The 27,989-nt window shown below is 39.9% G+C and overlaps 1 protein-coding gene across 1 annotated transcript in view; it reads right to left on the reverse strand.

Annotated features, from left to right (window-relative positions):
* opn8a (opsin 8, group member a) overlaps positions 1-27,989 on the reverse strand; it is a 78,294-nt gene that overhangs the window by 45,485 nt on the left and 4,820 nt on the right. The window contains exon 2 of the mRNA XM_038962658.1: positions 814-1,107. Coding sequence (XP_038818586.1) covers positions 814-1,107 — 294 coding nt within the window. The remainder of the gene's footprint in view (positions 1-813; positions 1,108-27,989) is intronic.

A 27,989-nucleotide genomic window follows, 5' to 3' on the forward strand; every position in this document is an offset into this window, starting at 1 on the left:
TGATCTTCAGGTCAAATCATAGAGTCAGTGATCTTCAGGTCAAATCATAGAGTCAGTGATCTTCAGGTCAAATGATAGAGTCAGTGATCTTCAGGTCAAATCATAGTGTCAGTGATCTTCAGGTCAAATCATAGAGTCAGTGATCATCAGGTCAAATCATAGAGTCAGTGATCTTCAGGTCAAATCATAGAGTCAGTGATCTTCAGGTCAAATCATAGAGTCAGTGATCATCATGTCGGAAAGTCTGAGCTCTATCTAGAACTGTTTATACGCACACTCACAGGGCCCTACACACTCACAGGGCTCTACACACTCACGGGGCTCTACACACTCACGGGGCTCTACACTCACGGGGCTCTACACACTCACGGGGCCCTACACACTCACGGGGCCCTACACACTCACGGGGCCCTACACACTCACGGGGCCCTACACACTCACGGGGCCCTACACACTCACGGGGCCCTACACACTCATGGGGCCCTACACACTCACGGGGCCCTACACACTCACGGGGCCCTACACACTCACAGGGCCCTACACACTCACAGGGCCCTACACACTCACAGGGCTCTACACACTCACAGGACCCTACACACTCACACACTGACTCCAACACACACAAACACTCACTTCATAATTTGCTCACACACACATAATATGCACATAAATGTATACTTACTCTACACACACACACTCACATAAAATCATAATTTACGCTGTTGTTACGCTGTTTATCATATATCCTGAAGTCTAGTCACCTTACCCCTATACAGTATCTACCTCTACCACTCCAGTGTATACCCAGAATACCTGTTCTGGGTGGGTTTCCTGTCACCAGGTATCGTACCAGACCCATGACAGCCAGGGTCATGATGCTGGCCGTGCTGAAGATCATCCCCATCAGGCCATAGTACAGGCAGGAGGAGTCCCCTCCAATCCAGGCGTGGTTGAAGAGTGAGGCGATGGACAGGGGGTACATGCTGAGAGCCATGCCTATGTCTGTCACCGCCAGGTTGACTGTCAGGAGCTCCGGGGCCTTGAGGTGAGTTGGCCGGAGTGCTGAGGTCACCAGGACCGCAGCATTACCCAGGACCGACAGCACCGCTGGAGGGGGGAGAGAGAGAGAGTTCAGTCAGTCAAATAAACTGGAAGAGCGAGCAACGGTTCATCAACTAATCTAGCAATCAATTAACCAATCAAGCTCGAAGAAAGAGAGAGAGAGAGAGAGAGAGAGAGAGAGAAGAGGTTAGTCACTAGATGTCTATGGTAGAGATAATAGGAGTAGAATGTGCCAAACAGTCATTCTCCAGCATGGCCAGATATTGGTGTTCCAGGGCAGAGCACGGCAGAGTACTGAGCATCACATGGGTGAGTGGACACTATTAATCCCTAAGTGCAGTATTTGTCATGGTAGAATGGCTCCTAAACTGAAGCCCTTGATGTATTGGTAATGTAGTGACAAGATGGCACAAAGGCCTCATTCCCTTCATCCACCTTTTTGTCTCTCCCTCTTTTCCTCTCCCTCAGGGGCTGAGGAGTGTCATCGGGGATACAGAATGTTCTATAAAAGCAACATTCAATCATTTGTTATGGATAAACGTTTGCTTCAGTGCTGCCACTTGCAATTGTCTTTTAATTAAGAGTGTCTCTCTCAACTTGCATTGTGAGAACTAACCTAATGCACCATCCTACAGTACTGAGGAAATGTGGAGACGTGGACACTGCCCAAATCAACTGTCTGGGAGTTTAGGGGTTTGGATGGTGTTTGCAGAGGAAATGAAAGGGAATTAGATGGGAACCCTCCTGCATCCAGTATCATTTCCTGGGGTGTCTTATCTCCAGTCCACTTTTTGTTAGAACTGCTAGGCCGATAGCTGGGAACGTTTGAGCATTGAACGGCCCCAAGTAGGATGTGCTTTAAATGTGCTCTACGTCGCCTATTTTAATAAATCTAAAACCCAAACTAAATAATGACTCAATATTTTCCTATTTACCCTCTACATCTATCTATTCATAGCCATCATATTGAAATAGCAATGCAAGCAACATCTGTGGTGGTTTGTTAATGAGCTCATTATCTAATGCGCTTAAGACTTCTATTTTATAATGCTGTGTTTTTTGGGACATTTTCACCTGGTCAATTATTGCAATGAAAACCACATGAACTGAGCTGAACACACTGTTATTCGTTCTAACTGCTTGCCTGCATTAATGCCCCATTTGGTATATGTCAGGACCCGGTGAGAGAAACAGTCACTAATAGTCGGCAGAACCCAGAAGATGAGGCAGACACAGCAGTACTAGAGACGGTGGTTTAATCAAAGTAAGTAAGATCTTCAGGCAAAAATATAAATCCACAACGTCAAAAGTAAAGCCAAGAGACAAAAATGGATATCCTCCAAAATACAAAGAAAGTCCACAAAGTGGTAAGAACAGCAAGGGAAAAAACAAACCTCAAAAGACTCATCAAAAATAAACAAGAACAAAACCAGAGAACCTCTGGAAAATCCAACAAGAGAAAAAGTTCACAGCATGGCTGGGGCTGGGTGCTAACGTACAAACACTGAGCAAAGAACTGAGGAACACACAGGGTTTAAATACCAACAATGAAACGACACACAGGTGCAAACAATAATAGAGCAAGGAAAAAACAAAAGGTTCAAAAAAGGTGCAATGGGGACATCTAGTGACCAAAACCTGAACAATCCTGGCCAAATCCTGACAGTATAAAGACAAATATTATTGAATTGAATTGAGTCAAACACTATCCCGACACATTTAGCACACATTTTCATCCAAAGCGACTTACCGAATTCACCGACTTATATTCAGTGTTTCTTGCGAGAATCTAAACCACAATCTCACCATCTGTGAGAGACAAGGCCTGCTTTGACAGTGGACAACTGGTGAAAATACACTTAATGCACAAAACATTAGGAGCACCTTCCTAATATTGAGTTGCACCCCCTTTTGCCCTCAGAACAGACTCAATTAGTCAGGGCATGAACTCTACAAGGTGTCGAAAGCATTCCACAGGGATGCTCACTCATGTTGACTCCAATGCTTCCCACAGTTGTGTCAAGATGGCTGGATGTCCTTTGGGTGGTGGACCATTCTTGATACACACAAGAAACAGTTGAGCGTAAAAAACCCAGCAGCATTACAGTTCTTGACTCACTCAAACTTGTGCGCCTTGCACCTGCTACCATACACCGTCCAAAGGCACTTCAATATTTTGTCTTGCCCATTCACTCTCTGAATGGCACACATACACAATCCATGTCTCAATTGTCTCAAGGCTTAAAAATTATTATTCAACCTGTCTCCTCCCCTTCATATACACTGATTGAAGTGACATCAATAAGGGATCATAGCTTTCACCTGGAATCACCTTGTCAGTCTATGTCATTTTCCTAATGTTTTGTACACTCAGTGTATATTGTTGTTTTATTAGTGGCCAGGGCAGGGACATCATTATGCTATTTCACACAGGGTAAATCTGTTTCAGTGAAATTGGCTAGAGGTAGGGAATAGAGAGAGGATAGATTGAAGAAAGTGGTGAGGGATAAGGAGAGGATAGATAGAGATTATGGAGGATAGAGTATGGATAGTCTGAGAATAAATAGATGGAGGATAGAGGAAGGATAGACTGAGAATACATAGATAGAGGATAGAGGAAGGATAGATTGAGAATCTGTACGTATGTAAGTACATAGATGGAGGATAGAGAGAAAAATGAAGATGTAGAGGACAGATGGAAGATAGAGAGTGATGGAGATAAGGAGAGAAAATTGAGAAAGCAGAGGATAGAGAGAGTGTTGGAGATAGAGAGAATATATCTGGAAGATAGGATTGTGGATGAATATGTACTGTATGTGTATTGAGGCAGGATAGTTGAGAGACAGAAGGGTTGAGATGCGTGCTGCTCAAACTCTGCCCAGGCACAACAGCTTTGTTCGTGTGTCTCAGTACTAGTGAACATCAAATATGGCTGTGGATAAATAATATACCAGAGCACTCACATAGGTAGGCTATAGGAGATACACAATATTCTCTTTGAATAGAACTATAAGATATGACTATTCTTTCATTCTCCAGGTAGTTGTTATATAATCAATTATAAAATGGCTTTGGAGAAATTACACATGGATACCATTCAACTACTCAGTATGAGACAAAAAACTACTCAGAACTACTCAGAATGCACCATAATGGACATCCAGTCCTTCAGAGAGTGGTTTAAAGTCATAGATTAAACTATGTGGGAGCTTGCGTGGGATGTTGCACATTATTTACTTTTATCCTCCTTTAGGCATAAATATTGAGATCAAGTTCTCACTCAATTTCAATTGTTAATAAATGGAAAAAAATCACATTTTACATGCTTCATTAGCAACTGGTATAGACTGTCAAAGTGGAATGAATTCTTTAAAAAATGTTACTAATGAATAAACAATGAAAGCTGAAATATCTTGAGTCTATAAGTATTGTGGAAGGACCACCAGAGGGCAGGCTTCGGGACTGCATGGTGCCGCTGCAACTTTACAACGGCTCATGGATGACATTCTACGGCCCCATCAAGAGTATGCAGCGGAGTACATAGACGATGTGGTCATCCACAGCGAGGACTGGGATAGTCACCTCCTGCGATTACGAGCGGTGCTCGTGAGTTTGGAAGCTACAGGGTTGACGGCCAATCCAAATAAATGCTGCCTGGGCCTGTCCGAAGCGGAATACCTGGGGTACACCGTGGGGAATGGGAAAATACGCCCACAGGCAGAGAAGACCAGGGCAATTCAGGACTGGCCTCGACCCCGGACCAAGCGGGACGTTCGGGCCTTCTTAGGGATAACGGGATATTATAGCCGTTTTATCCCGGGATATGCAACCATTGCCAACCCCCTCACAAACCTCATCAAGAAAAACTTGCCAAACCAGGTAGAGTGGAAAGACGAGACGAAAGAGGCCTTTCAATTGCTAAAAGATGGCCTGTGTTCTGATCCCGTCCTACAGGCTCCGGACTTCTCACAAGAGTTCATTGTGCAGGTCGACGCCTCGGATACGGGGCTCGGAGCCGTACTAGCTCAGGGTAAAGGCGAAGCAGATTCTCTTCATAAGTAGGAAGCTCAGCGATCGGGAACAGAGGTACCGTAGAGAAAGAGGCCTTAGCCATTAAGTGGGACCTCGATTATCTCTGGTACTACCTACTGGGTCGGAGATTTGCATTAGTTACTGACCATGCGCCCCTCACGTGGATGGCTGGTAAGAGAAACAATAACAACAGAATAGCCAGATGGTTTTTGTCTTTACAACCGTTCTCTTTCCATGTCATCCACAGGGCCGGATCGAGGAACGGGAATGTCCCGACGCGACCAAGACGGTGCGTCTGGCGCCCGACCCTCCGGTTCGGTCCTGAGGGGGAAGGTATGTGGAAGGACCACCAGAGGGCAGGCTGGGCTCACGGATAGTAACCTAACAAGGCATGGGAGACAAGGTAACCAGAGGCAATTAAGCACAGCTGACGGTACTAATGACCTATTCTCCTTCCCTTATAAGAGAGAGTATGGAACCAGCAGGAGGGAGGAAAAACTATCTCTGGAAGATGGCCACCGAGACCGAGGAGCTATCCATGAAGAACCACTAAGACGGTGACAATCCCGTGACTTTTGTTGTAGTTTAAAGACAATCGTATTGTGTTCCTGTTTGATCTGGAGAAGAAGATGTATGTTTTTTTTCTTGGGAGATTTTCATTGATTATGTTGGAGTGTTGGTGTTGACCAAATGCCCTCAATAGAGAACTGTGTTCAATCAAGAAAACCTACTCCTGACTCGTTTGTTCCACCTTTCCGCTTCAGAGTGACGCCCAATTACTTGGTCCGCTCACAGTATTCAACTCCTTTGTTAAAACTTCTTATGGCTGCAGGGGCAGTATTGAGTAGCTTGGATGAAAGGTGCGAATTTCAAACGGCCTGCTCCTTAGTCATAGTTCCTAATATTTGCATATTATTATTAATATTGGATAGAAAACACTCCAAAGTTTCTAAAACTGTTTGAATTATTTCTCTGAGATTAACAGAACTCATATTGGCAGGCAAAATCCTGAGTTGAAATCAAACCGGAAGTCAGAAATCTGAGATTGTCTGTATTCAACAGAGTCCCAAAAGAATTCCAAATGACGTATGGCAGGGGTTGCACTGCCTAGGGGTTCCACTAGATGTCAGTAATAAATAGAAATTCCAGTGAGACTTCTATGGTGTTCTGGGAGAGAATGAGAGCAGAATCAGTCAGGTGTCCATCAAGCGGCCACTCGCGTAACATCCCTCTTCCGCATGCAAGCCACTGCCGTTCCATGGCTCACGCAGACAGAAGGAATATTCCGGTTGGAACTTTATTGAAGCTATATGTTAAAAACATCCTAATGATTGATTCAGTACTTAGTTTGAAATGTTTCTTCGACCGGTAATATCACATTTTGAAGTTTTTGTCCGATATGAAGCTGACCAGAATTAGCGTTTGGATATGTTTACCAAACGCGCTAACAATTGGACATAAATAACGGATTTTTTCGAACAAAACAAACATTTATTGTGGACCTGGAGTTTCTGCTAAGCCTTCTGATCGAGGAGTAATCGCTGTTCTGAGGAGGAGACTAAGATCCAGAAGTCAGGTAGGACGTAGTCAGGTAGGACGTAGACGGCGGACGTAAAGGTAACGTAAAGGTAATGGCGGACTGAACGAAGTTATGTAGAGCACCTCAAGATAAAACATAATATTCGAAATATCTGCTAAATTAGACTAAAATATTAGCACTAAATAATCTGGTGGGTGATAACCTTCAATCTGGATAATAACACAAAACAAATCCTAAGACTAGAGACATTTATCGACAAATAGAAAACAAGCAACACCCAAACATGACGGAGAGTAAGACAGGGGAACCGATTCAAAAACGAAAACGTGACTCCTCAACCGACACTGATGATCTAATATTCTCACCACCGGCAATGGTAAAGGTCGAAACCGATCTGTTAAAATCAATAAATGACAAACTGGGTATACTTGAATTAGTTAGTAAAGATATAAAAGAGTTGAAGGCAAGCCTAGAGATGAGTGATGAAAAAGCTGCGGCTTTGGAGAAGGAAACACACGCGCTAAAAGGGACAGTCAATAAGATTGAAACCGAAATGAATGAATTTAAAAAGGAGAACAACGTTCTGAAGGAATGCTTACTGGACATACAAACTAGATCCATGAGAGAGAATTTGGTACTTACAGGTATCCAAGAGAAAGAAGGAGAGGTTCCTGAATCTGTAGTTAGAGAGTTCCTTTTTGCAGCGCTTCAGATTCCACGCGAAGTTATCGATAAGATCCAACTTGAACGTGTACACCGCCTCGGACAGAGAGGGCAGAGGTACGAACGCCCAATCGTTGCCAAATTTGCTTCATTTAAAGATAAAATAATGGTTAAAAGCCTGGGTAAAAGACTTGCTGGGACCAAAATTGGCATGAATGATCAGTTTCCGAAAGAAATTGCAGAACGGCGCAAAGTTCTGTATCCAATTTTCAAAGAAAATAGATTAAAAGCGAAACGAGTAGCTCTCGTCGTTGATAAACTATATATTGATAACCAGTTGTTCAGAGACACAAAGATTACTCCATGGTTATTTTAAAAATTACAAAGTTCTCATAGATGAGGAAAATAAACACAATTCAAGCCCGGTTACTGATTGTAACAATACAATACAAAATATAGCTTTTCTATAAATCTTCACATATAACTAATTGAACACAAGCACTATTTCTACATAGTGAAGATAAAAACTAAGTAAACAGAAGGCACAGTATGTGTGGATGGTGTGGTGTGTGTTTATTTTTATTTGTTATGTTTGGAAAGTTGAGTGAGTGAGTAATGAAATAGTTGCATATCCCAGAGCCAGTGTATTGCTGTGGGCCGGGTATGAGAGGGCTTTCAATGTTGTTCAGATGATGGATATACTTTTATAATGAATTATACGTCTTATTTATTTATTGTCCTATCATGGGGAACTACATTTTTAAAATAAATTATATCTAATTATTTATTATCCTATTTTAATGGTACGGTCCATGGCCCTATACCCTAGACACCCACATGAATGGCCCAGATACTAAGGAGAAGTCCCTAACTGTTTTATGTGCATGCTGTAAGCGGTCTGTATGCAGCCAAAATGAGGTCAGGGACCAAGAGCAGCACTGCCCCCTAAAGAATCTGAGCCTGCTTGGCAGGGTTGGTCCTGCAAAGCCAAAGCCCCCTAAAGGGAGAGCATAATAAACAAGGAAATTCTCAAAGCTGCTAATGAGAACCTTGACGACCTTGTACCTAGCCGGTGGGGATTCCGGTGGGGTGCCCCCACCCAGGCAGTGGCAGTGCTGGCAACACTAGCTGCAGTAACCCATGGGGAGGGGGTCACACTCGGACATTCAGAGAGGGGGTATATTATTGTGGCCCTGGTGGCACGAAACCAATCGGACTGCATGGAGATGCTTGGGAACATGGTCAAAATGGATGACCGTATTGTGGGTGTTTCAGGAAGAAGGTGTACATTTGACCTCCATCATCTAGGATGTGACAATGGTAAATAAATCTCTACATTTATGCTCATTTTTTGCGCGGTCTTGCAGGCCTTCTCATGCAGCTGCAACTGCAAGTACATTTGTAAATCATGACCCATCTTGAGTTGGGCTCTGGGATGGTGCAATTGTTGAGAGGGTGAGCTTATGGTTGTGTGGGGGTAAGGGCTGAATGTGTGTGGGTGTATGTGTGTATCCCACAACTGTTGCGAAGGAAGAAGTAAAAGATGTTAGGGACTATAGAGGATGATTCACAGCAATATGTAATAAAAATCGAGGTGAGGGCGATGGAAATGCATTTGGCAATGGATCTGCTTCGGTTCGGTGGATGGCGCTGTGTGCACTTTTCGAAGGATGGATTCCAGTCGGTCCGGGGCTGTGCGATGCGGGGGGTCGGGGGTGGTCTGCCGGGCATTGGGATGACAACCCAACTCGAGATGGGGGCTTTTGGCGGGTGGAATAGTGGGGACCAATTGGAGGTTTGCTTAGTGGAGATGCAAATGTCATGGTACAACTATATAGAAACTCAATCATTATGTTACTTTTTAATAGGACGTTTACAAACATATATTTTGATAAAAATAATTGAAAGGTGTGTCTCATTATGGTAAGTGGTGAAATAAGTATAGCCAGTTACAATTGTAATGGCTTAGCAGATAATAAGAAAAGACGATCAGTATTTACCTGGCTAAAAGAGAAGGATTATAATATCTACTGTTTACAGGAAACCCATTCGACAGTTTTAGATGAAGTTTTGTGGAAAAAGAACTGGGGGGGCGAAATATATTTCTCCCATGGGCAAAGAAATTCAAAAGGGGTGATGGTTTTAATTAATAATAACTTTGATCCAAATGTGCAACTTGTCCAAACAGATCCTCAAGGTAGATGGATTATTTTAAATATGTTATTGGACAATAAACATATATGGCTTATTAACCTATACGGTCCGAATAATGATGATCCAAGCTTCTTTGACAATATATATAAGAATGTATCAACTCTACAAGCAACACTAGACTCTATTATTATAGTGGGAGATTTTAATACGGTCTTAAATACCTCTATGGACCGGAAAGGAAATCACACTACAAACTATCACCCTCAGGCACTTAAGGAAATCAGGAATGTCATGGATATATTGGAATTAGTGGATATATGGAGACTTAAATACCCTGACCTAGTGAGATATACATGGCGGAGGCTTAATCAAGCTAGTCGCCTTGACTACTTTCTTATATCATTCTCTCTGGCACCAAAAGTTAAAAAGTGTTTGATAGGGGACAGAATGCGGTCGGACCATCACATAATTGGCATATATATTACTCTTACAGAATTTCCACGTGGGCGAGGATATTGGAAATTTAATCAAAGCCTACTAGATGATAAATTGTTTAGAACTAGGACAGAAGAATTTATAACTGACTTTTTTAGACATAACATAGGTACAGCAGATCCCCATATTGTATGGGACACTTTTAAGTGTGCCTTTAGAGGCCATGCAATTCAGTACTCATCTATAAAACAAAAGCAATTTCGATCAAAAGAGTCCATATTAACAAAGGAAATTGAAGGACTAACAGTACAGTTAGATAACAATAAAAACGGTACCATAGAGGCACAGAATAAGTTAGAGGAAAAACAAAAAGAAATGGAGGAACTTATTCAAGAAAGATCCAGTGTAATATATTATAAAAATAAAGCGAACTGGATGGAATATGGGGAAAAATGCACCAAATTCTTTTTCAATCTTCAATATAGAAATGCTACCAAAAAAAACATATTAAAACTTGTTACAAATGATGGAGTCACGCATGATTCACCAAATGATATTTTGAAAGAGGAAGTAAAGTACTTTAAGAATATATTTTCGTTTCAGGCTCCTCCATCTCCACTAACTGAAACTAATTGTATGGATTTTTTCCCTAATAATAATGTAAAATTAACATCTGTACAGAAAGACTCATGTGAAGGCCTAATTACAGAGGAGGAACTACTTGATGCAATTGGGGCCTTTAAGGATGGGAAAACTCCAGGACTGGATGGCATACCAGTGGAAGTATACAAACATTTTTTTGATATACTCAAAGGACCATTATTAGCTTGTTTTAACCACTCCTATATAAATGATAGATTATCAGACACGCAACAAGAAGGTGTGATATCATTATTACTGAAACAGGACCCAAGTGGTATATATAAAGATCCAGTCCATTTAAAAAATTGGAGACCTCTTACACTTCAGTGTTGTGATGCAAAAATCCTAGCAAAATGCTTGGCGCATAGAATAAAAAAAGTTTTGTCAGATATTATTCATCCTAATCAGACAGGTTTTTTACATGGACGATACATTGGAGATAATATAAGGCAAGTACTGGAAACAATAGAACACTATGAAATATCGGGGACACCAGGCCTGGTTTTCATAGCTGATTTTGAAAAGGCTTTTGATAAAGTACGACTGGAGTTTATATATAAATGCCTAGAATATTTCAATTTTGGGGAATCTCTTATAAAATGGGTAAAAATTATGTATAGTAACCCTAGGTGTAAAATAGTAAATAATGGCTACATCTCAGAAAGTTTTAAACTATCTAGAGGAGTAAAACAAGGTTGTCCACTATCGGCATATCTATTTATTATTGCCATCGAAATGTTAGCTGTTGAAATTAGATCAAACATTAATATTAAGGGATTAGAAATCCAGGGCCTAAAAACTAAGGTGTCATTGTACGCTGATGATTCATGTTTTCTTTTAAAACCACAACTAGAATCTCTCCACGGCCTCTTAGAGGATCTAGATACATTTGCTATCCTCTCTGGATTAAAACCAAATTATGATAAATGTACCATATTACGTATTGGATCACTAAAAAATACACATTTTACATTGCCATGTAGTTTACCAATTAAATGGTCTGACGGTGATGTGGACATACTCGGTATACAAATCCCAAAAGAAAGAAATGATCTCACTCCAATAAATTTTTATAGAAAGTTAGCAAAAATAGATAAGATCTTGCTACCATGGAAAGGAAAATACCTGTCTATTTGTGGGAAAATCACCCTGATTAACTCTTTAATCATATCACAGTTTACCTATTTGCTTATGGTTTTGCCTACACCTAGTGACCTGCTTTTTAAATTATATGAACAAAAAATATTCAATTTTATTTGGAACAGCAAGCCAGATAAAATTAAAAGGGCCTATTTATATAACGAATATGAATTCGGAGGGCAGAAATTATTAAATATTAAAGCATTAGACCTCTCACTAAAGGCATCAGTCATACAAAAGTTATACTTAAATCCAAACTGGTTCTCTAGTAGATTGGTACGAATGTCTCATCCTATGTTCAAGAAGGGCCTTTTTCCCTTTATTCAGATTACACCTGCTCACTTTCGGTTGCTTGAAAAGGAAATAATCTCCAAAATATCTTTATTTTTTAAACAAGCCTTAGAAAGTTGGTTGCAATTTCAGTTTAATCCACCTGAAAGGACGAAACAAATAGTACAACAAATCTTGTGGTTAAATTCAAATATAGTAATTGATAAAAAAACTGTATTTATCGAAGAAATGTTTAAAAAAGGTATAATTTTTGTGAATGATATCATAAATAGGACTGGTGGAGTAATGTCACACATGCAGCTAACACAGACATATGGAAATGTCTGCTCTACCCAAAATTACAACCAATTAATTGCAGCATTACCACAAAAATGGAAGAGGCAGGTGGAAGGGGATAAAAGTAAGGAACTTGTATGTCGGCCTTATATTAAAGAACATAAATGGTTAAAGAAAAGTGTGATAAATAAAAACATATACCAATTTCATTTAAGGACCAAAAAACTTACAGCTGTGCCATATAAATTGCAAAATAGTTGGGAAGAGATTTTCGATGTACCCATTCCATGGCACATGGTTTATGAATTGATACGCAAAACAACGCCGGATTCAAAACTTCGAATTTTTCAATTTAAATTATTGTACAAAATTCTTGCAACTAATAGAATGTTATATATATGGGGGATACAATCTTCCCAGCTCTGTAGATTCTGCTGTGAGGAGGCAGAGTCATTAGACCATTTATTTTGGTATTGTCCGCATGTAGCTCGTTTTTGGTCACAGGTCCAGGAATGGTTGAAGAATTGCAACATTTGCGTAGAACTAACGCTACAGATAGCAATACTGGGGGATTTGAAAAGCCATAGTCAATCAATCAATAATATAATAATTATTTTAGCAAAAATGTTTATTTTTAATTTACAATCCGTGGAAGCTATGAGAATAGGAAGATTCAAATCTTTTGTGAAGCATCACAGCACAGTTGAAAAATATATGGCAAATAAAAATCCGAAATGGATGATGTTGGAAGATAGATGGGAAAGGTTGAGTGGAGCTGAAGGGTGGGACTAATAACAAGATAAACAATGTAGGGCATACGGGATCTGTGAAATGTGTATAGGTGCGGAGCTATTGTGAAATAGCACAGTTACAAGTGGAAATCAAACTGGATGGACAACAGAAATAGAGGAAGGACTAAGAACAAACAAGAGAGAACTATTATAAAGTAGACTGTGTCTGTAAAATGTGTATAAGATGTATAAATTGAAGGTAAAAACAGAAATGTTTATCAGTTTACTCCAATTGGGGGATCGGTGGTAGGGTTTGCGGGGAATAATAATAAAGGTATACTCTTTAAAAAAAGTATGTCTATGTAGGTATGTGTATGTATATATGTGTATATGTATGCATACGTGAATGGATATATATATTTACCCAAAAAAATATGGGGGATTGGAAATGATGCAGACAATTACATTGGAAGCAACATTCTTTCCGCAATATTAAGCTGATCCACCCCCCCCAAAAAAAATAAAAAAAATAAAAAATAAAATAAAAATAAAAAAGCCTTCTGATCGAAACCAACAAAGGTAATGAAATATTTATAATATATTTTGTTGTTTATAGTGACGCTATCTTTGCAGCTGTGATATGCTAATTTGAGCGCCGTCTCAGATTATAGCGTGCAGTTATTTTTCCTTAAAGTTATTTTTAAATCTGACATTGCGGTTGCATTAAGGAGAGGTATATCTATAACTCAATGTGTATAACTAAATCTATATTTATGATGAGTATTCATGTTGAAACGACGGGCTATGCAAAGTCACTTGATGTTTTTGCATTTAGTGATTCTTGTAGCCTCAATGTAAACTCAGATCTTTTGATATAAATATGAATTGAATCAAATAAAACACGCATGTATTGTGTAACATGAAGTCCTATGAGTGTCATCTGATGAAAATAATCGAAGGTTAGTGAATCATTTTATCTCTATTCTGGTTTTTGTGATGCTATCATTAGCTGGGAAAAATGCTATGATTATTTTTAGTTTTGTGGTGACCTAACATAATTGTTTGTAGTGCTTTCGCTGAAAAGCCTATTTGAAATCGGACAGTTTGGTGGGATTAACAACAAGATTACCTTTAAAATGATATAAGACACATGTATGTTTGAGGAATTTCAATTATGAGATTTATGGTTTTTGAATTTGGCGCCCTGCACTTGGACTGGCTGTTGTCATATTGATCCCGACTTAGGGCTTGCAGCCATAAGAAGTTTTAAGGCAAGCCTAAATAAGTTAATGAGTAAAATTGTGTTTAACAAGTCACATAATAAGTTGCATAGGTAAAAATAAAAAAAATCAGACATTGAATATCCCTCTGAGCATGGTGAAGTTATTCATTAATCTTTGGATGGTGTATCAATACACCCAGTCACTACAGAGATACAGGCATCCTTCCTAACTCAGTTGCTGGAGAGGAAGGAAACCACAGGATTTCACCCTGATTCCAAAGGTGACAATAAAACAGTTACAGAGTTTAACCTGTTTGGGCTGCAGGGGCAGTATTGAGTAGCCAGATAAAAGGTGCCCATTTCAAATGGCCTCGTACTCAATTCTTGCTCGTACAATATGCATATTATTATTACTATTGGATAGAAAACACTCTCTAGTTTCTAAAACCGTTTGAATTATATCTGTGAGTAAAACAGAACTAATTTGGCACAAACTTCCTGACCAGGAAGTGGAAAATCTGAAATCGATGCTCTCTTCTAGGTCCTGCCTATAAATGGGCATGATACGTATTAGTATACATACACGTCATACACCTTCCCCTGGATGTCGAGAGGCAGTGAGAGAAGAAATGGAGTGTTTATCTTGGTCTGAGATGGAATAAATCCTCTTGGAATGACGTGTCACCCATTTCCTGTTTTCTGGAAAGCGCGAGGTTGGACCTGGAATTGCCTTCTGAAAAGCTTTCGTTATAGGCGACTACTATCTCCGGCTTTGATTTTATTTGATACATGTGACCATATCATCGTAAAGTATGTTTTTTCAATATAGTTTTATTAGACTATTGAAATTTATTCGGGACGTTAGGCGTGTTGCGTTGTGTGCCTTTGTTCAGGAAGGAGAGCTTCGCGCCACTTGGCTAGTGCGCTTGCTAATTCAAGAGGGAAAAAGGACGTTCTAAATCCAAACAACGATTGTTCTTGACAAAGGACATCTTGTACAACATTCTGATGGACGATCAGCAAAAGTAGGACCCGTTTTATGATGCTATTTCATATATCTGTCGAACTGTGTACTATTAGTTTTGCGCCCAGGTTTTGGGCACTCGCTCGCCATAACGCAAGCCTTATGTCGTAATGAAGTTATTTTTAGAATTCTAACACGGCGATTGCATTAAGAACTAGTGTATCTATCATTTCCTATACAACATGTATTTTTTAGTTATGTTTATGAATGGCTATTTGGTCAGAATATGTGTGTCAGAAAAAGTGTCAGAAAAATATCCGGACGTTGTGGGAAAAAGTAGCTACGTCAGCACAATGTATAACCACTGATTTCAGCTCTAAATATGCACATTTTCGAACAAAACATAAGTGTATGTATAACCTGATGTTATAGGACTGTCATCTGATGAAGCATATCAAGGTTAGTCAAAAATTATATATCTTTTGCTGGTTTGTTACGATCGCTAACTTTTGCTGCTGGGTTTCTGGCTATTGTGGTAAGCTAATATAATGCTATATTGTGTTTTCGCTGTAAAACACTTAAGAAATCGGAAATATTGGCTGGAATCACAAGATGCCTGTCTTTCATTTGCTGTACACTATGTATTTTTCAGAAATGTTTTATGATGAGTATTTAGGTATTTGACGTTGGTGTCTGTAATTATTCTGTCTGCTTTCGGTGCAATTTCTGATTGTAGCTGCAATGTAAACTATGATTTGTACCTGAAATATGCACATTTTTCGAACAAAACATAGATTTATTGAATAACGTGTTATAAGACAGTCATCTGATGAAGTTGTTTGTTGGTTAGTTTGGTTGGTTCTTGGTTAGTTAGGTTGGCTTTGTGCATGCTACCTGTGCTGTGAAAAATGTCTGTCCTTTTTTGTATTTGGTGGTGAGCTAACATAAATATACGTGCTGTTTTCGCTGTAAAACATTTTAAAAATTGGACATGTTGGCTGGATTCACAAGATGTGTACCTTTCATTTGCTGTATTGGACTTGTTAATGTGTGAAAGTTAAATATTTCTAAAAAATATATTTTGAATTTCGCGCCCTGCACTTGAAGTGGCTGTTGTCATATTGTGGCCGGCCTCGGGCTTGCAGCCAAAATAAGTTTTAATGCCTGTGATAGGAGAAAACTGAGGATGGATCAACAGCATTGTAGTTACTACACATTACTAACCTAATTTACAAGGTGAAAAGAAGGAAGCCTGTACAGAACACAAATATTACAAAACATGCATCTTGTTTGCAACAAGGCACTAAAGTAATACTGCAAAAAAAACTTGGCAAAGCAATTAACGTTTTGTCCTGAATACAAAGTATTATGCAAATCCACTACAACACATTACTGAGTATCACTCTTCATATTTTCAAGCATAGTTGTAGCTGCATCATGTTATGGGCATGCTTGTAATCATAAAGGACTGGGGAGTTTCAGGATAAAAAGAAACGGAATAGAGCTAAGCACAGGCAAAATCCTAGAGGAAAACTTGGATCAGTCTGCTTTCCACCAGACACTGGGAGATGAATTTACCTTTCAGCAGGACAATAACCTAAAAACACAAGGCCAAATCTACACTGGAGTTGCTTACCAAGAAGACAGTGAATGTTCCTGAATGGCCGAGTTACAGTTTTTACTTAAATCTTCTTGAAAATCTATGGCAAGACCTAACAATGGTTGTCTAGGAATGACCAACAACCAATTTGACAGAGCTTGAAGAATTTAGAAAATAATAATGAGCAAATGTTGCACAATCCAGGTATGGAAATCTCTTAGATCCTTACCCAGAAAGACTCACAGCTGTTATCGCTGCCAAAGGTGCTTCCACAAAGTATTGACTCAGGGGTATGAATACTTATGTAAAAGCAATATTTCAGAATTACATTTTCAATAAACATGTTTTAACTTTGTCATTATCGGGTATTGTGTGTAGATGGGTGAACAAAAATTATTTAATCAATTTTGAATTCAGGCTGTAAAACAAAATGTGGAATATGTCAAGGGGTGTGACTACTTTCTGAAGGCACTGTACTGTACATATAGGTAGAGTTAATGCTAAAATAGCCAATACAGATAGTCAAATAATTAAGCAATAGCTATCTGGACTAACTAGCAGTCTTATGGCTTGGGGGTAGAAGCTGTTCAGGGTCTTGTTGGTTCCAGACTTGGTTCATTGGTACTGCTTGCAGAGCGGAAGCAGAGAGAACAGTCTATAAAAGAAGCCCGAAAAATTTAATCAATTTTAACATGGACAGCAGAGAAATATGATTAGTATTTCCGACATTGAAGATCTATACACATGTAGGATCTTAATTGTATCACTCTTTTGTTGCTGCAAAGCAGGAAATGCAAACTTATAGTGCATTTGAGTTTTAAAAGGCTTCTAAAGTTTCCACTTTGAAATTACATAACAATTCACATTTCCTGTTGATGCAGGATTTTCTTCCTGCTGTAGCAAACTGGCTAAAATTAAGATCCTACATCTGTATGAACCTTAATATTGATCATAGCTCACAGCCAGACAGAACATAGCAGCATGCCATGACTTCTAATGAGTTGGATTCAATTAGGTAGATTAGTTGTTACGTAGGCCTAATCAATGGCATCACAAGGTGAGGAGCCCCCAAAGGAACTCAAGTAATTTCTACCAGCAACCGTTCTCCTTGTACATCCATAAGTGCTCAACATGCAGGTAATTGGTCTCATAATGACTACCGTGGATGGAGGTAAAGCCATCCAGGAGAATGAGCTCTGACCCCAGGTGGGCTGATGTAGATCTGTCTCCAGCAACCAGTCATCATAATTATTAACCCCCCCATTTGTAGCGCCCCAGTGAGTGCATTTAATTGATCCAATTTGCTGGCCTAATTAATTTATCCTCGGCTAAGATATGATGCAGGGCTGTAATCCCCATGAGGCTACCCACTTGGCACAGACGTCAGTTCAACGTCTAGATTTGTGTCACTTTTTTCATAATTTAATGAAAAAAGTTTAACTTAGCAAAGACATAAACAAATTAACAATAAACTAACAATGAACCGTGACTACAGAGGTGCTACGTGCACTAACTCAAAACAATATCCCATAAAACACAGGTGGAAAAAATGCTACTTAAATATGATCCCCAATTAGAGACAACGATTACCAGCTGCCTCTAATTGGGAATCATACAAAATCACCAACATAGAAAAACAAACCTAGAACCCCACATAGAAATAATAAACTAGACTAACCCCCCAGTCACACCCTGACCTACTCCACCATAGAAAATATGGACCCTCTATGGTCAGGACGTGACAATTTGATTGACATTTGGTTGAGTTGTCAACTAATGTGAATTCAACGTGAAATCAACTAAAAATGTCACCATGTCATTAGTTGTGTGAAAAATAAACAAAATGCCCTTAAGTTTATGATTTTTTGCAAATCCATTTAGTTTTCCACATTTTTTCAACGTCGCCACATTTAGTTTTTGGGTTGAAAATATATGGAAACAATGTTGATTCAAACAGTTTTTGCCCAGTGGGTCCTGTTGAACAGCATCTTACTGGATGCAATGAGAGGGATTCCACCAGACCTTAATTAGCTATAACAACCACAAGAGCAGCTAAGGGGACTGTATCTGTCAACATCAGATCAAGGAGACTCATGTAGCTCATCAAATAGCATTCTGAATAAAACTTCATTTTGGAACAGCATAGAGTTGAGGGATTGGCACTTCTACAAAGAAAGTAAGGAAGTGTTTCCAGTAAGCTACAATTACACAGACAATTGTAAAATATCATGACAATGAGCTAGTAAAAAAATGCACAGAGGAGATTGATGGGTCCAATTGATTTGACTCTGAGGGTTCACCAATAGTATTTTCCCTTAACTAGATGCATGGAAAGGCATTGATCATCCCTGGTATTCACATCATGTCATAACAGTGACACAATCGGTGAAAGGTATTGAAAGCCTGCTACAATACTGATCATTTCATGAGATGGAGGAGACTCCTCCATATCTCTCTCTCTCTCTCTCTCTCTCTCTCTCTCTCTCTCTCTCTCTCTCTCTCTCTCTCTCTCTCTCTCTTTCATAATGTCACATGTGTAATTACATTCCTCTCTGTCATTATTTTCCCTCTTTTCTCAGATTACGGCAAAAGCTAATCTAATAAAATATATGACTGGAACGACTGGAACAAACTGCAAAAATCACTGAAGCTGGAGACTCATATCTCCTTCACTAACTTTAAGCACCAGCTGTCAGAGCAGCTCACAGATCACTGCACCTGTACATAGCCCATCTGTAAATAGCCCATCCAACTACCTCATCCCCATACTGTTATTTATTTTGCTCCTTTGCACCCCAGTATCTCTACTTGCACATCTATCACTCCAGTGTTTAATTGCTAAATTGTAATTATTTCACCACTATGGCCTATTTATTGCCTTACCTCCCTTATCCTACCTCATTTGCACACACTGTATATAGACTTTTTCTATTGTATTATTGACTATCCATGTGTAACTCTGTGTTGTTGTTTGCGTCGCACTGCTTTGCTTTATCTTGGCCAGGTTGTAGTTGTAAATGAGAACTTGTTCTCAACTAGCCTACCTGGTTAACCTGTTTGGGCTGCAGGGGGAGTATTGAGTAGCCAGATAAAAGGTGCCCATTTCAAACGGCCTCGTACTCAATTCTTGCTCGTACAATATGCATATTATTATTACTATTGGATAGAAAACACTATCTAGTTTCTAAAACCGTTTGAATTATTTCTCTGAGTGAAACAGAACTCATTCTGCAGCACATTTCCTGACCAGGAAGTGGAAAGTCTGAAATCGATGCTCTGTTCTACTTCCTGCCTATACATGGGCATGATACGTAAGAGTCTACGTGCACTTCATACACCTTCCCCTGGATGTCAAGAGGCGGTGAGAGAAGAAATTTTGTGTTTATCTTGGTCTGAGGTGGAATAAAAGCTCTTTGTAGGACGTGACCGTCCATTTTCTGTTTTCTGGAGCGCGCGAAAGGGGACATGGATTTGCCTTCTGTTTAGCTGTCGTTATGGACGACTAATATCTCCGGCTATGATTTTATTTGATACATGTGACCATATCATCGTAAAGTATGTTTTTTCAATATAGTTTCATCAGATTATTGAAAATTTTTCGGGAGTTTTGCCGTGTTCCGTTCTCTTCCGTTTGTTGACTTGGAGAGCTTTGTGCCACTTGGCAAGTGCGCGTGCTAAATCGAGAGGGAAAATGAACGTTCTAAATTCAAACAACGACTGTTCTTGACAAAGGACACCTACAACATTCTGATGAAAGATCACCAAAAGTAAGAAACATTTTATGATGCTAATTCATATATCTGTCGTGCATGTGAATTAGTCGTGGGCGCCCAACTTTGGGGTACTCAGCTATACCGAAGCTGGATGTCGTAATGAAGTTATTTTTTAGAATTCTAACACTGCGATTTCATTAAGAACTAATGGATCTATCATTTCCTATACAACATGTATTTTTTTACTTATGTTTATGAATAGCTATTTGGTCAGAATATGTGTGTCAGAAAACGTGTCAGAAAAATATCGTTGCTGTTTAGACGTTGTGGAAAAAGTAGCTAAGTTAGCACAATGTGTAACCACTGATTTCAGCTCTAAATATGCACATTTTCGAACAAAACATAAGTGTATGTATAACCTGATGTTATAGGACTGTCATCTGATGAAGAAAATCAAGGTTAGTCAAATTATATATCTTTTGCTTGTTTGTTACGATCGCTAACTTTTGCTACTGGGAAATTGCTTGTGTTTTTGGCTATTGTGGTAAGCTAATATAACGCTCTATTGTGTTTTCGCTGTAAAACACTTGATAAATCGGAAATATTGTCTGGAATCATAAGATGCCTGTCTTTCAATTGCTGTACACTATGTATTTTTCAGAAATGTTTTATGATGAGTATTTAGCTATTTGGCGTTGGTGTCTGTAATTATTCTGTCTGCTTTCGGTGCAATTTCTGATTGTAGCTGCAATGTAAACTATGATTTATACCTGAAATATGCACATTTTTCTAACAAAACATATGCTATACAATAAATATGTTATCAGACTGTCATCTGATGAAGTTGTTTCTTGGTTAGTGGCTATTTATATCTTTATTTGGACGAATTTGTGATAGCTACTGATGGAGTAAAAAACTGGTGGAGTAAAAAAAGTGGTGTCTTTTGCTAACGTGGTTAGCTAATAGATTTACATATTGTGTCTTCCCTGTAAAACATTTTAAAAATCGGACATGTTGGCTGGATTCACAAGATGTGTACCTTTCATATGCTGTATTGGACTTGTTAATGTGTGAAAGTTAAATATTTAAAAAAAATATCTTTTGAATTTCGCGCCCTGCACTTTGAGCTGGCTGTTGTCATAAGTGTACCGGTGTCGGGCTGCAGCCATAAGAAGTTAAATAAAGGTGAAATAAAAAAAATCGTAAACCAAGCTTCATAATCCATTATGGATCTATAATCATCATGCCTCAACTCTCATCACCTACCAAGGGTCCCCAATTACATTCAGCCATGGGCCAATTTTTCCTTGAGTGGATGGTCGGGGGGCCTGAACATATAATTCATTATTTGTACACTGTAAATTGACCACAAGAATCCCAAACAGATATAGTATTTGACATAAACTAAATCATTTCAAACCTTGATTACTTTGGGATACGATCACATTCTCCTCTCTATTTATGCTTGGGAATACTTGGGGAAAGATTTCCCGGAATTAAAATCACTTTGAGCTGGTTTACTGGTGATTTCACTGTCTTTTATGTCCACATAAAAAATGTGTTTTTTTTAAGCAGGATTTTATTCTTTTATTATTAGTATTTTTTTTGCTCAGAAAACTTGGAGGGGTGAAATATAACCGTGACCATAACCATACTAGTAGGTTGACACCCCACTCCGTTACCTTTTTTCCTCTCCAATAGGAACCTCTCCACATCTGACCTGTTTTATCACCCTTCTCCCCTCTCCTAACCTGTTACCCAGAAAACATGCTTGAGGTCCAGCTAGCTACAGCAAACATAATACTGGAACATTAATTAGAAAATTGATTGCAGCCCACGTTTCTCACATTAGAGATATTTGATTAATGTGGCCCGAATGACTCTGGTCTCAATCTCATTTATATAACGTCTCCCTCCTCAACACACCACCCTCCCCTCCAACCCTCCCTCCAAACCCCGCCAGTCCCATATTCTGATGGAGATTTAATTAAACCAAGGGTAAATATTGTGGCACTACATGTTCATTCTTCCTCCACAGGTTTATAATCTGAATGTAATCTCCCATTGTTCAGTGAAAGGGAAGGATGTGAGGCTTTGTCCTTTAGAAAGCCAACAGTACCTTGACAGAACAATCCACAGCAACCATTGGTGGAAAAGGAGAATCAGTGTTGAAATTTCTCAAAGGAAATGATTTATGATGCATCTACAATGTAAATTCATTGCTGCCTGTGTGAAGTAGACATGCCGCCTATGTCAGGTTACTTGAGTGGCCAACTGAAAGACCTTTGTCAATAGAAAATATCTTTCTATTTTCATGTATAAAGAATGGCATGTTTTCCTTGTGTCACTGGGAGAAAGAAATGAATCGTGAACATCTGTAAGTCTTGACATCTTCTGCAATTTGAACTTTCCAAAAACACTCATTTTCGTTGTGCCTTACTTACAGTAACATGGTCCTGGTCTCGTTGGAGGACGTTAGGGTTGATGATCGGGATGGAAGTTTGCCTTTCAATTATTCCTCCCTTACTTACAGCCTGGCGATGCATGATGTCTTATTCAGAGAGTTAGACCTGAGCCAGGTGATGTTCTGCTCCGATGACCCGACACCACATCACCACATTACCCTGTTGTTTGTCATATTTAGACACACACAGGCCAGATCAGGCCAGACAAGGAAAACCAAATGTTGATTACACAAATATCACAATAACAGCTGGAGTTTTGTTACACCTCTATGCGATAAAGTTGCTCCTTATTGTAGGTAGACAGACACATGCATTAATCCAAGCCATTTATAAAGACTCTGGCATGAATACGTTTAACTCTCCCAAGGTGCATGTGTTCTGAGGACAGTAACCTGACGATCACCTCTTCTGTCACAGAACTAACTGCCTCTGTAGCAACATTTTTACATTTTTGAGCATAGGCCTATTTATTTCTGTAACAACACACTCACTTATCACAAAAAAAGCTAGTTACAATGCCTCCTACAGACAGGATTGACATTGGGGAAAGAGGGTAGGCTGTCAGCTGACCATTGATGTTCACGATTGATGTAAATCTGCTAGTTAGCTAGCTGGTTATTTTCTTACTGATTATGATTTATCTTCAATGCTCCTAAATAATAACTTCATAATATAGCATAATATTATACATTTTCTAACTCATGATATATCGCTGGCTGGCTAGAGGCTTTTGTGATTATTTTAGTATATGGTGGTTAGTTGGAGTCTATGCCTGTGTTCGGTGCATCATTTGTAAATCGGGAGGTGCCGGAAACAAAAAGTTAGTGCAAGAGGGGGGTGAAATCGCCTTTATAATAAAGCTTTGCATGCACATCATCACATGTGCGTAGTGGCATAGAGCAGTAGAGTAGAGGCTCTTCCAGAAGTTGCACACATGGGAAAAAGGTTTTGTACCCTAGGGTCTGGAAATAATGTGTCCTTTTATCACAGCATTTTGCAGAATGCACAGCTTTGGCAGAATACTTTTTTTAATATCGCACAATACATCAAGATGACTGAGATCAATAAAAACAACCTCGTCTTGAATCCATCAATAGCCCAGGTGTGTGGAGACACACATATTGTACAAAATTAAGAGGATTTTTTGTCCTAAATTTGCTTTCCAGTTTCACTGACTCGCCCAATAACGCAAAACTCTTGTGAGAGCAAAATTGCAAGATTATGTTATAATGCTGTTATTGCATCAAATAGTTGTTTTATGCAACAGAATAGAGGGTTCTAATAACTCTATTGTGTCTTTGTGAACTGAAAGTGGGCCTCTGGGGGTTTTAACACTGACAGAAGATGTACTATGTCTTTGGGTGATACCATATTCCAGAGCATGAGTTAATGTTTCTGTACTGGGGTACCAGTGGGAGATGGCTACACTTTGGAGTTGGGGGGCCAGAAACTGGTCTCTACACAATGAGGACAGTTTTTACAGCAGATACTGTCTGCTGTGAATTATAAGTATCTTTCATAAAAATCTTAAAATTATGATACTTTCCATACATTTGTTGTTTGTCACATAGACTGAAGGAGGATGAACTTTGCTATAAAATGCTGTGGCTCAAACCAGCTGGTTGAGTTCTCATTGATCACCTCCAGGGGTGATTACCAACCAGCTGGTTGAGTTCTCATTGATCACCTCCAGGGGTGATTACCAACCAGCTGGTTGAGTTCTCATTGATCACCTCCAGGGGTGGTTACCAACCAGCTGGTTGAGTTCTCATTGATCACCTCCAGGGGTGGTTACCAACCAGCTGGTTGAGTTCTCAGTGATCACCTCCAGGGGTGATTACCAACCAGCTGGTTGAGTTCTCAGTGATCACCTCCAGGGGTGATTACCAACCAGCTGGTTGAGTTCTCATTGATCACCTCCAGGGGTGATTACCAACCAGCTGGTTGAGTTCTCATTGATCACCTTCAGGGGTGATTACCAACCAGCTGGTTGAGTTCTCAGTGATCACCTCCAGGGGTGGTTACCAACTAGCTGGTTGAGTTCTCATTGATCACCTCCAGGGGTGATTACCAACCAGCTGGTTGAGTTCTCATTGATCACCTCCATGGGTGGTTACCAACCAGCTGGTTGAGTTCTCAGTGATCACCTCCAGGGGTGGTTACCAACCAGCTGATTGAGTTCTCAGTGATCACCTCCAGGGGTGGTTACCAACCAGCTGATTGAGTTCTCAGTGATCACCTCCAGGGGTGGTTACCAACCAGCTGGTTGAGTTCTCATTGATCACCTCCAGGGGTGATTACCAACCAGCTGGTTGAGTTCTCAGTGATCACCTCCAGGGGTGATTACCAACCAGCTGGTTGAGTTCTCAGTGATCACCTCCATGGGTGGTTACCAACCAGCTGGTTGAGTTCTCAGTGATCACCTCCAGGGGTGGTTACCAACCAGCTGATTGAGTTCTCAGTGATCACCTCCAGGGGTGGTTACCAACCAGCTGATTGAGTTCTCAGTGATCACCTCCAGGGGTGGTTACCAACCAGTTGATTGAGTTCTCAGTGATGACCTCCAGGGGTGATTACTTACCAGCACCATTACAGCAGTAATTAAATAATAAAGTTTGATTGCTTTGAAGAAATGTTAAAAGTCTCTCCTTTTGATTACAATAATTCCACCACACTGTTACGCGGAGTGGAACAGGGAAACCCAAGAGCAGACTCAGACGAGGAGACTGGGATGAAGTAACCAAGGTATTTATTGAAACACCGGGGGAAGATGGAGTGCAGGCCAGGGGAAGTTCGGGCGGGTTGCAGGAAACCAGGTGCGCAGGCTGAGGCTGAGGCTGGAGAGAGAGGGGTTGGGACAGGGCAAGCAGGTCCGGAGGGGAATCCAATGGAGCAGTAGAGTGGGGAATACAGGGCAGAGTAGCAGGATGAGGAGACGTGGGACTGGAGACAGGAACCAGAGTCAGAGCGAGCAGAACTGTAGTGTGTACTGTGTCAGGCAAGGAAAACAGGCACAACGGTTAACTTCTTATGGCTGCAAGGCAAAGTGTTGAGTAGCCAGTGAAATCGTGCCCATTTCAAACGGCCTCCTACTCAAATCTTGCTTCTACAATATGAATATTATTATTCTTTTTGGATAGAAAACACTTTCTAGTTTCTAAAACAGTTGGAATTATTTCTCTGAGTGAAACACAAGTCCTTCTGCAGCACTTTTCCTGACCAGGAAGTGAAATGTCAGAAATCTATGCTCTTTTCAATCTGATGCCTATACATGGTCTTAACACCTACGAGTCTGCTGACAGTCTATACGCCTTCCTATTGGTGTAAAGAGGATGTCAGAGAAGAAATTTTTTTGCTCCTCTTGGTCTGTGGTGGAAAAAAACCTATTTCTTTGACCTGAGCGCCAACTTCCGGTATTCTGAAGGAAGTGGGATGGACTTCTGTTTTGCCTTCCTAACGAACGGCTAACGTCTCCGGCTCGATTTTTTTTGGATATATGTGACCATATCATCGTAATGTATGTTTTTTCAATATAGTTTAATCAGATTATTGAAACTTTATTCGGGAGTTTTGCCGTGTTCCGTCGTATGACTGTGTTTACGTTGGGCCACGGCTACTGGAAATGGTAAATTAACAGGGATATTTCTCATTCTGAAACGAAACAACGACTCATCTGGACAGAGGACGCCTGTTTCAACATTCTGATGAAAGATCAGCCAAAGTAAGACTCATTTTATGATGTTATTTCATATATCTGTCGTGCATGTGAACGGGTCGTGGGCGCCCAAATGTGTCTCTCTATTGTGGCTACGCTAATATAGCGATACATTTTGTTTTCGCTGTAAAACATTTAATAAATCGGAAATATTGTTTGGAATCACAAGTTGCCTATCTTTCAATTGCTGCAAACTATATATTTTTCGGAAATGTTTTATGATGAGTAATAAGCTATTTGACGTTGGTGTCTGTTGGTGTCTGTAAATATTATGGCTGCTTTCGGTGCACTTTCTGATTTGTAGCTGAAATGTAAAATATGATTTATACCTGAAATATGCACATTTTTCGAAAAAAAAATATGCTATACAATAAATATGTTATCAGACTGTCATCTGATGAATTTGTTTCTTGGTTAGTGGCTATTTATATCTTTATTTGGTCGAATTTGTGATAGCACCTGATGGAGTAAGAAACTGATGCAGTTAGAAAAGTGGTGTCATTTGCTAACGTGGTTAGCTAATAGATTTACATATTTTGTCTTCCCTGTAAAACATTTTAAAAATCGGACATGTTGGTTTGATTCACAAGAAGTTTATCTTTCATCTGGTGTCTTGGACTTGTTAATGTGTGAAAGTTAAATATTTTTAAAAACTAGCTTTTGAATGTCGCGCCCTGCACTTTGAGCTGGATGTTGTCATAGTGTGGGCGGTGTCGGGCTTGCAGCCCAAACAGGTTAACAGGATCTAAATAGTAACAAACTGCTAGAAACGTAGACTGACTGAGCAGAGATTACAATCTGGCAGTGTGGAAGTGGCAGGACTGAGTATTTGTAGAGGTCTTGATTATGGAACAGATTGCAACTGGTGGCGATCTGCTCTGTCTCCGCCCACCCGATCACACACAGGGAGAGGGAGAGAGCACTGGGGGAGTGGTGGCAGGTCAAGGAGACACAGGATGAGCAGTAGAGGGCATGGCAGGAGCAGATGTAACACACACTCTCGCCGGCGATGGCCGATGCACTCGTGAAAAAATCCTATCTCTCACTCTCTGTTCGCTCAATAGGCCTATTTGGAAGTTGATCAAATATTTTGGTAGCCTACAGCATACAGATTTGAATCCTTTCTTTCCAACCTGTGTTTTCCCATGATTGTATTTGAAATATAGAGAAAGGCCTGTTTTGTCTGCATGCTGTTCACTGACAGATTTGCCATGCGTTCCGGACTGTAGGCTCCTGTATGCCTTCATTGTCTTGTTTTTGGGCTACAAACAATCCACAGCTAAGCAATTTTAAAAAATAAGCTATTGATACTCTGTGGCTAAATTATAGGCCTTCTCATGGTGT

This window comes from Salvelinus namaycush, chromosome 24 (assembly GCF_016432855.1).
Source record: "Salvelinus namaycush isolate Seneca chromosome 24, SaNama_1.0, whole genome shotgun sequence".
Taxonomy (NCBI): Eukaryota; Metazoa; Chordata; class Actinopteri; order Salmoniformes; family Salmonidae; genus Salvelinus; species Salvelinus namaycush.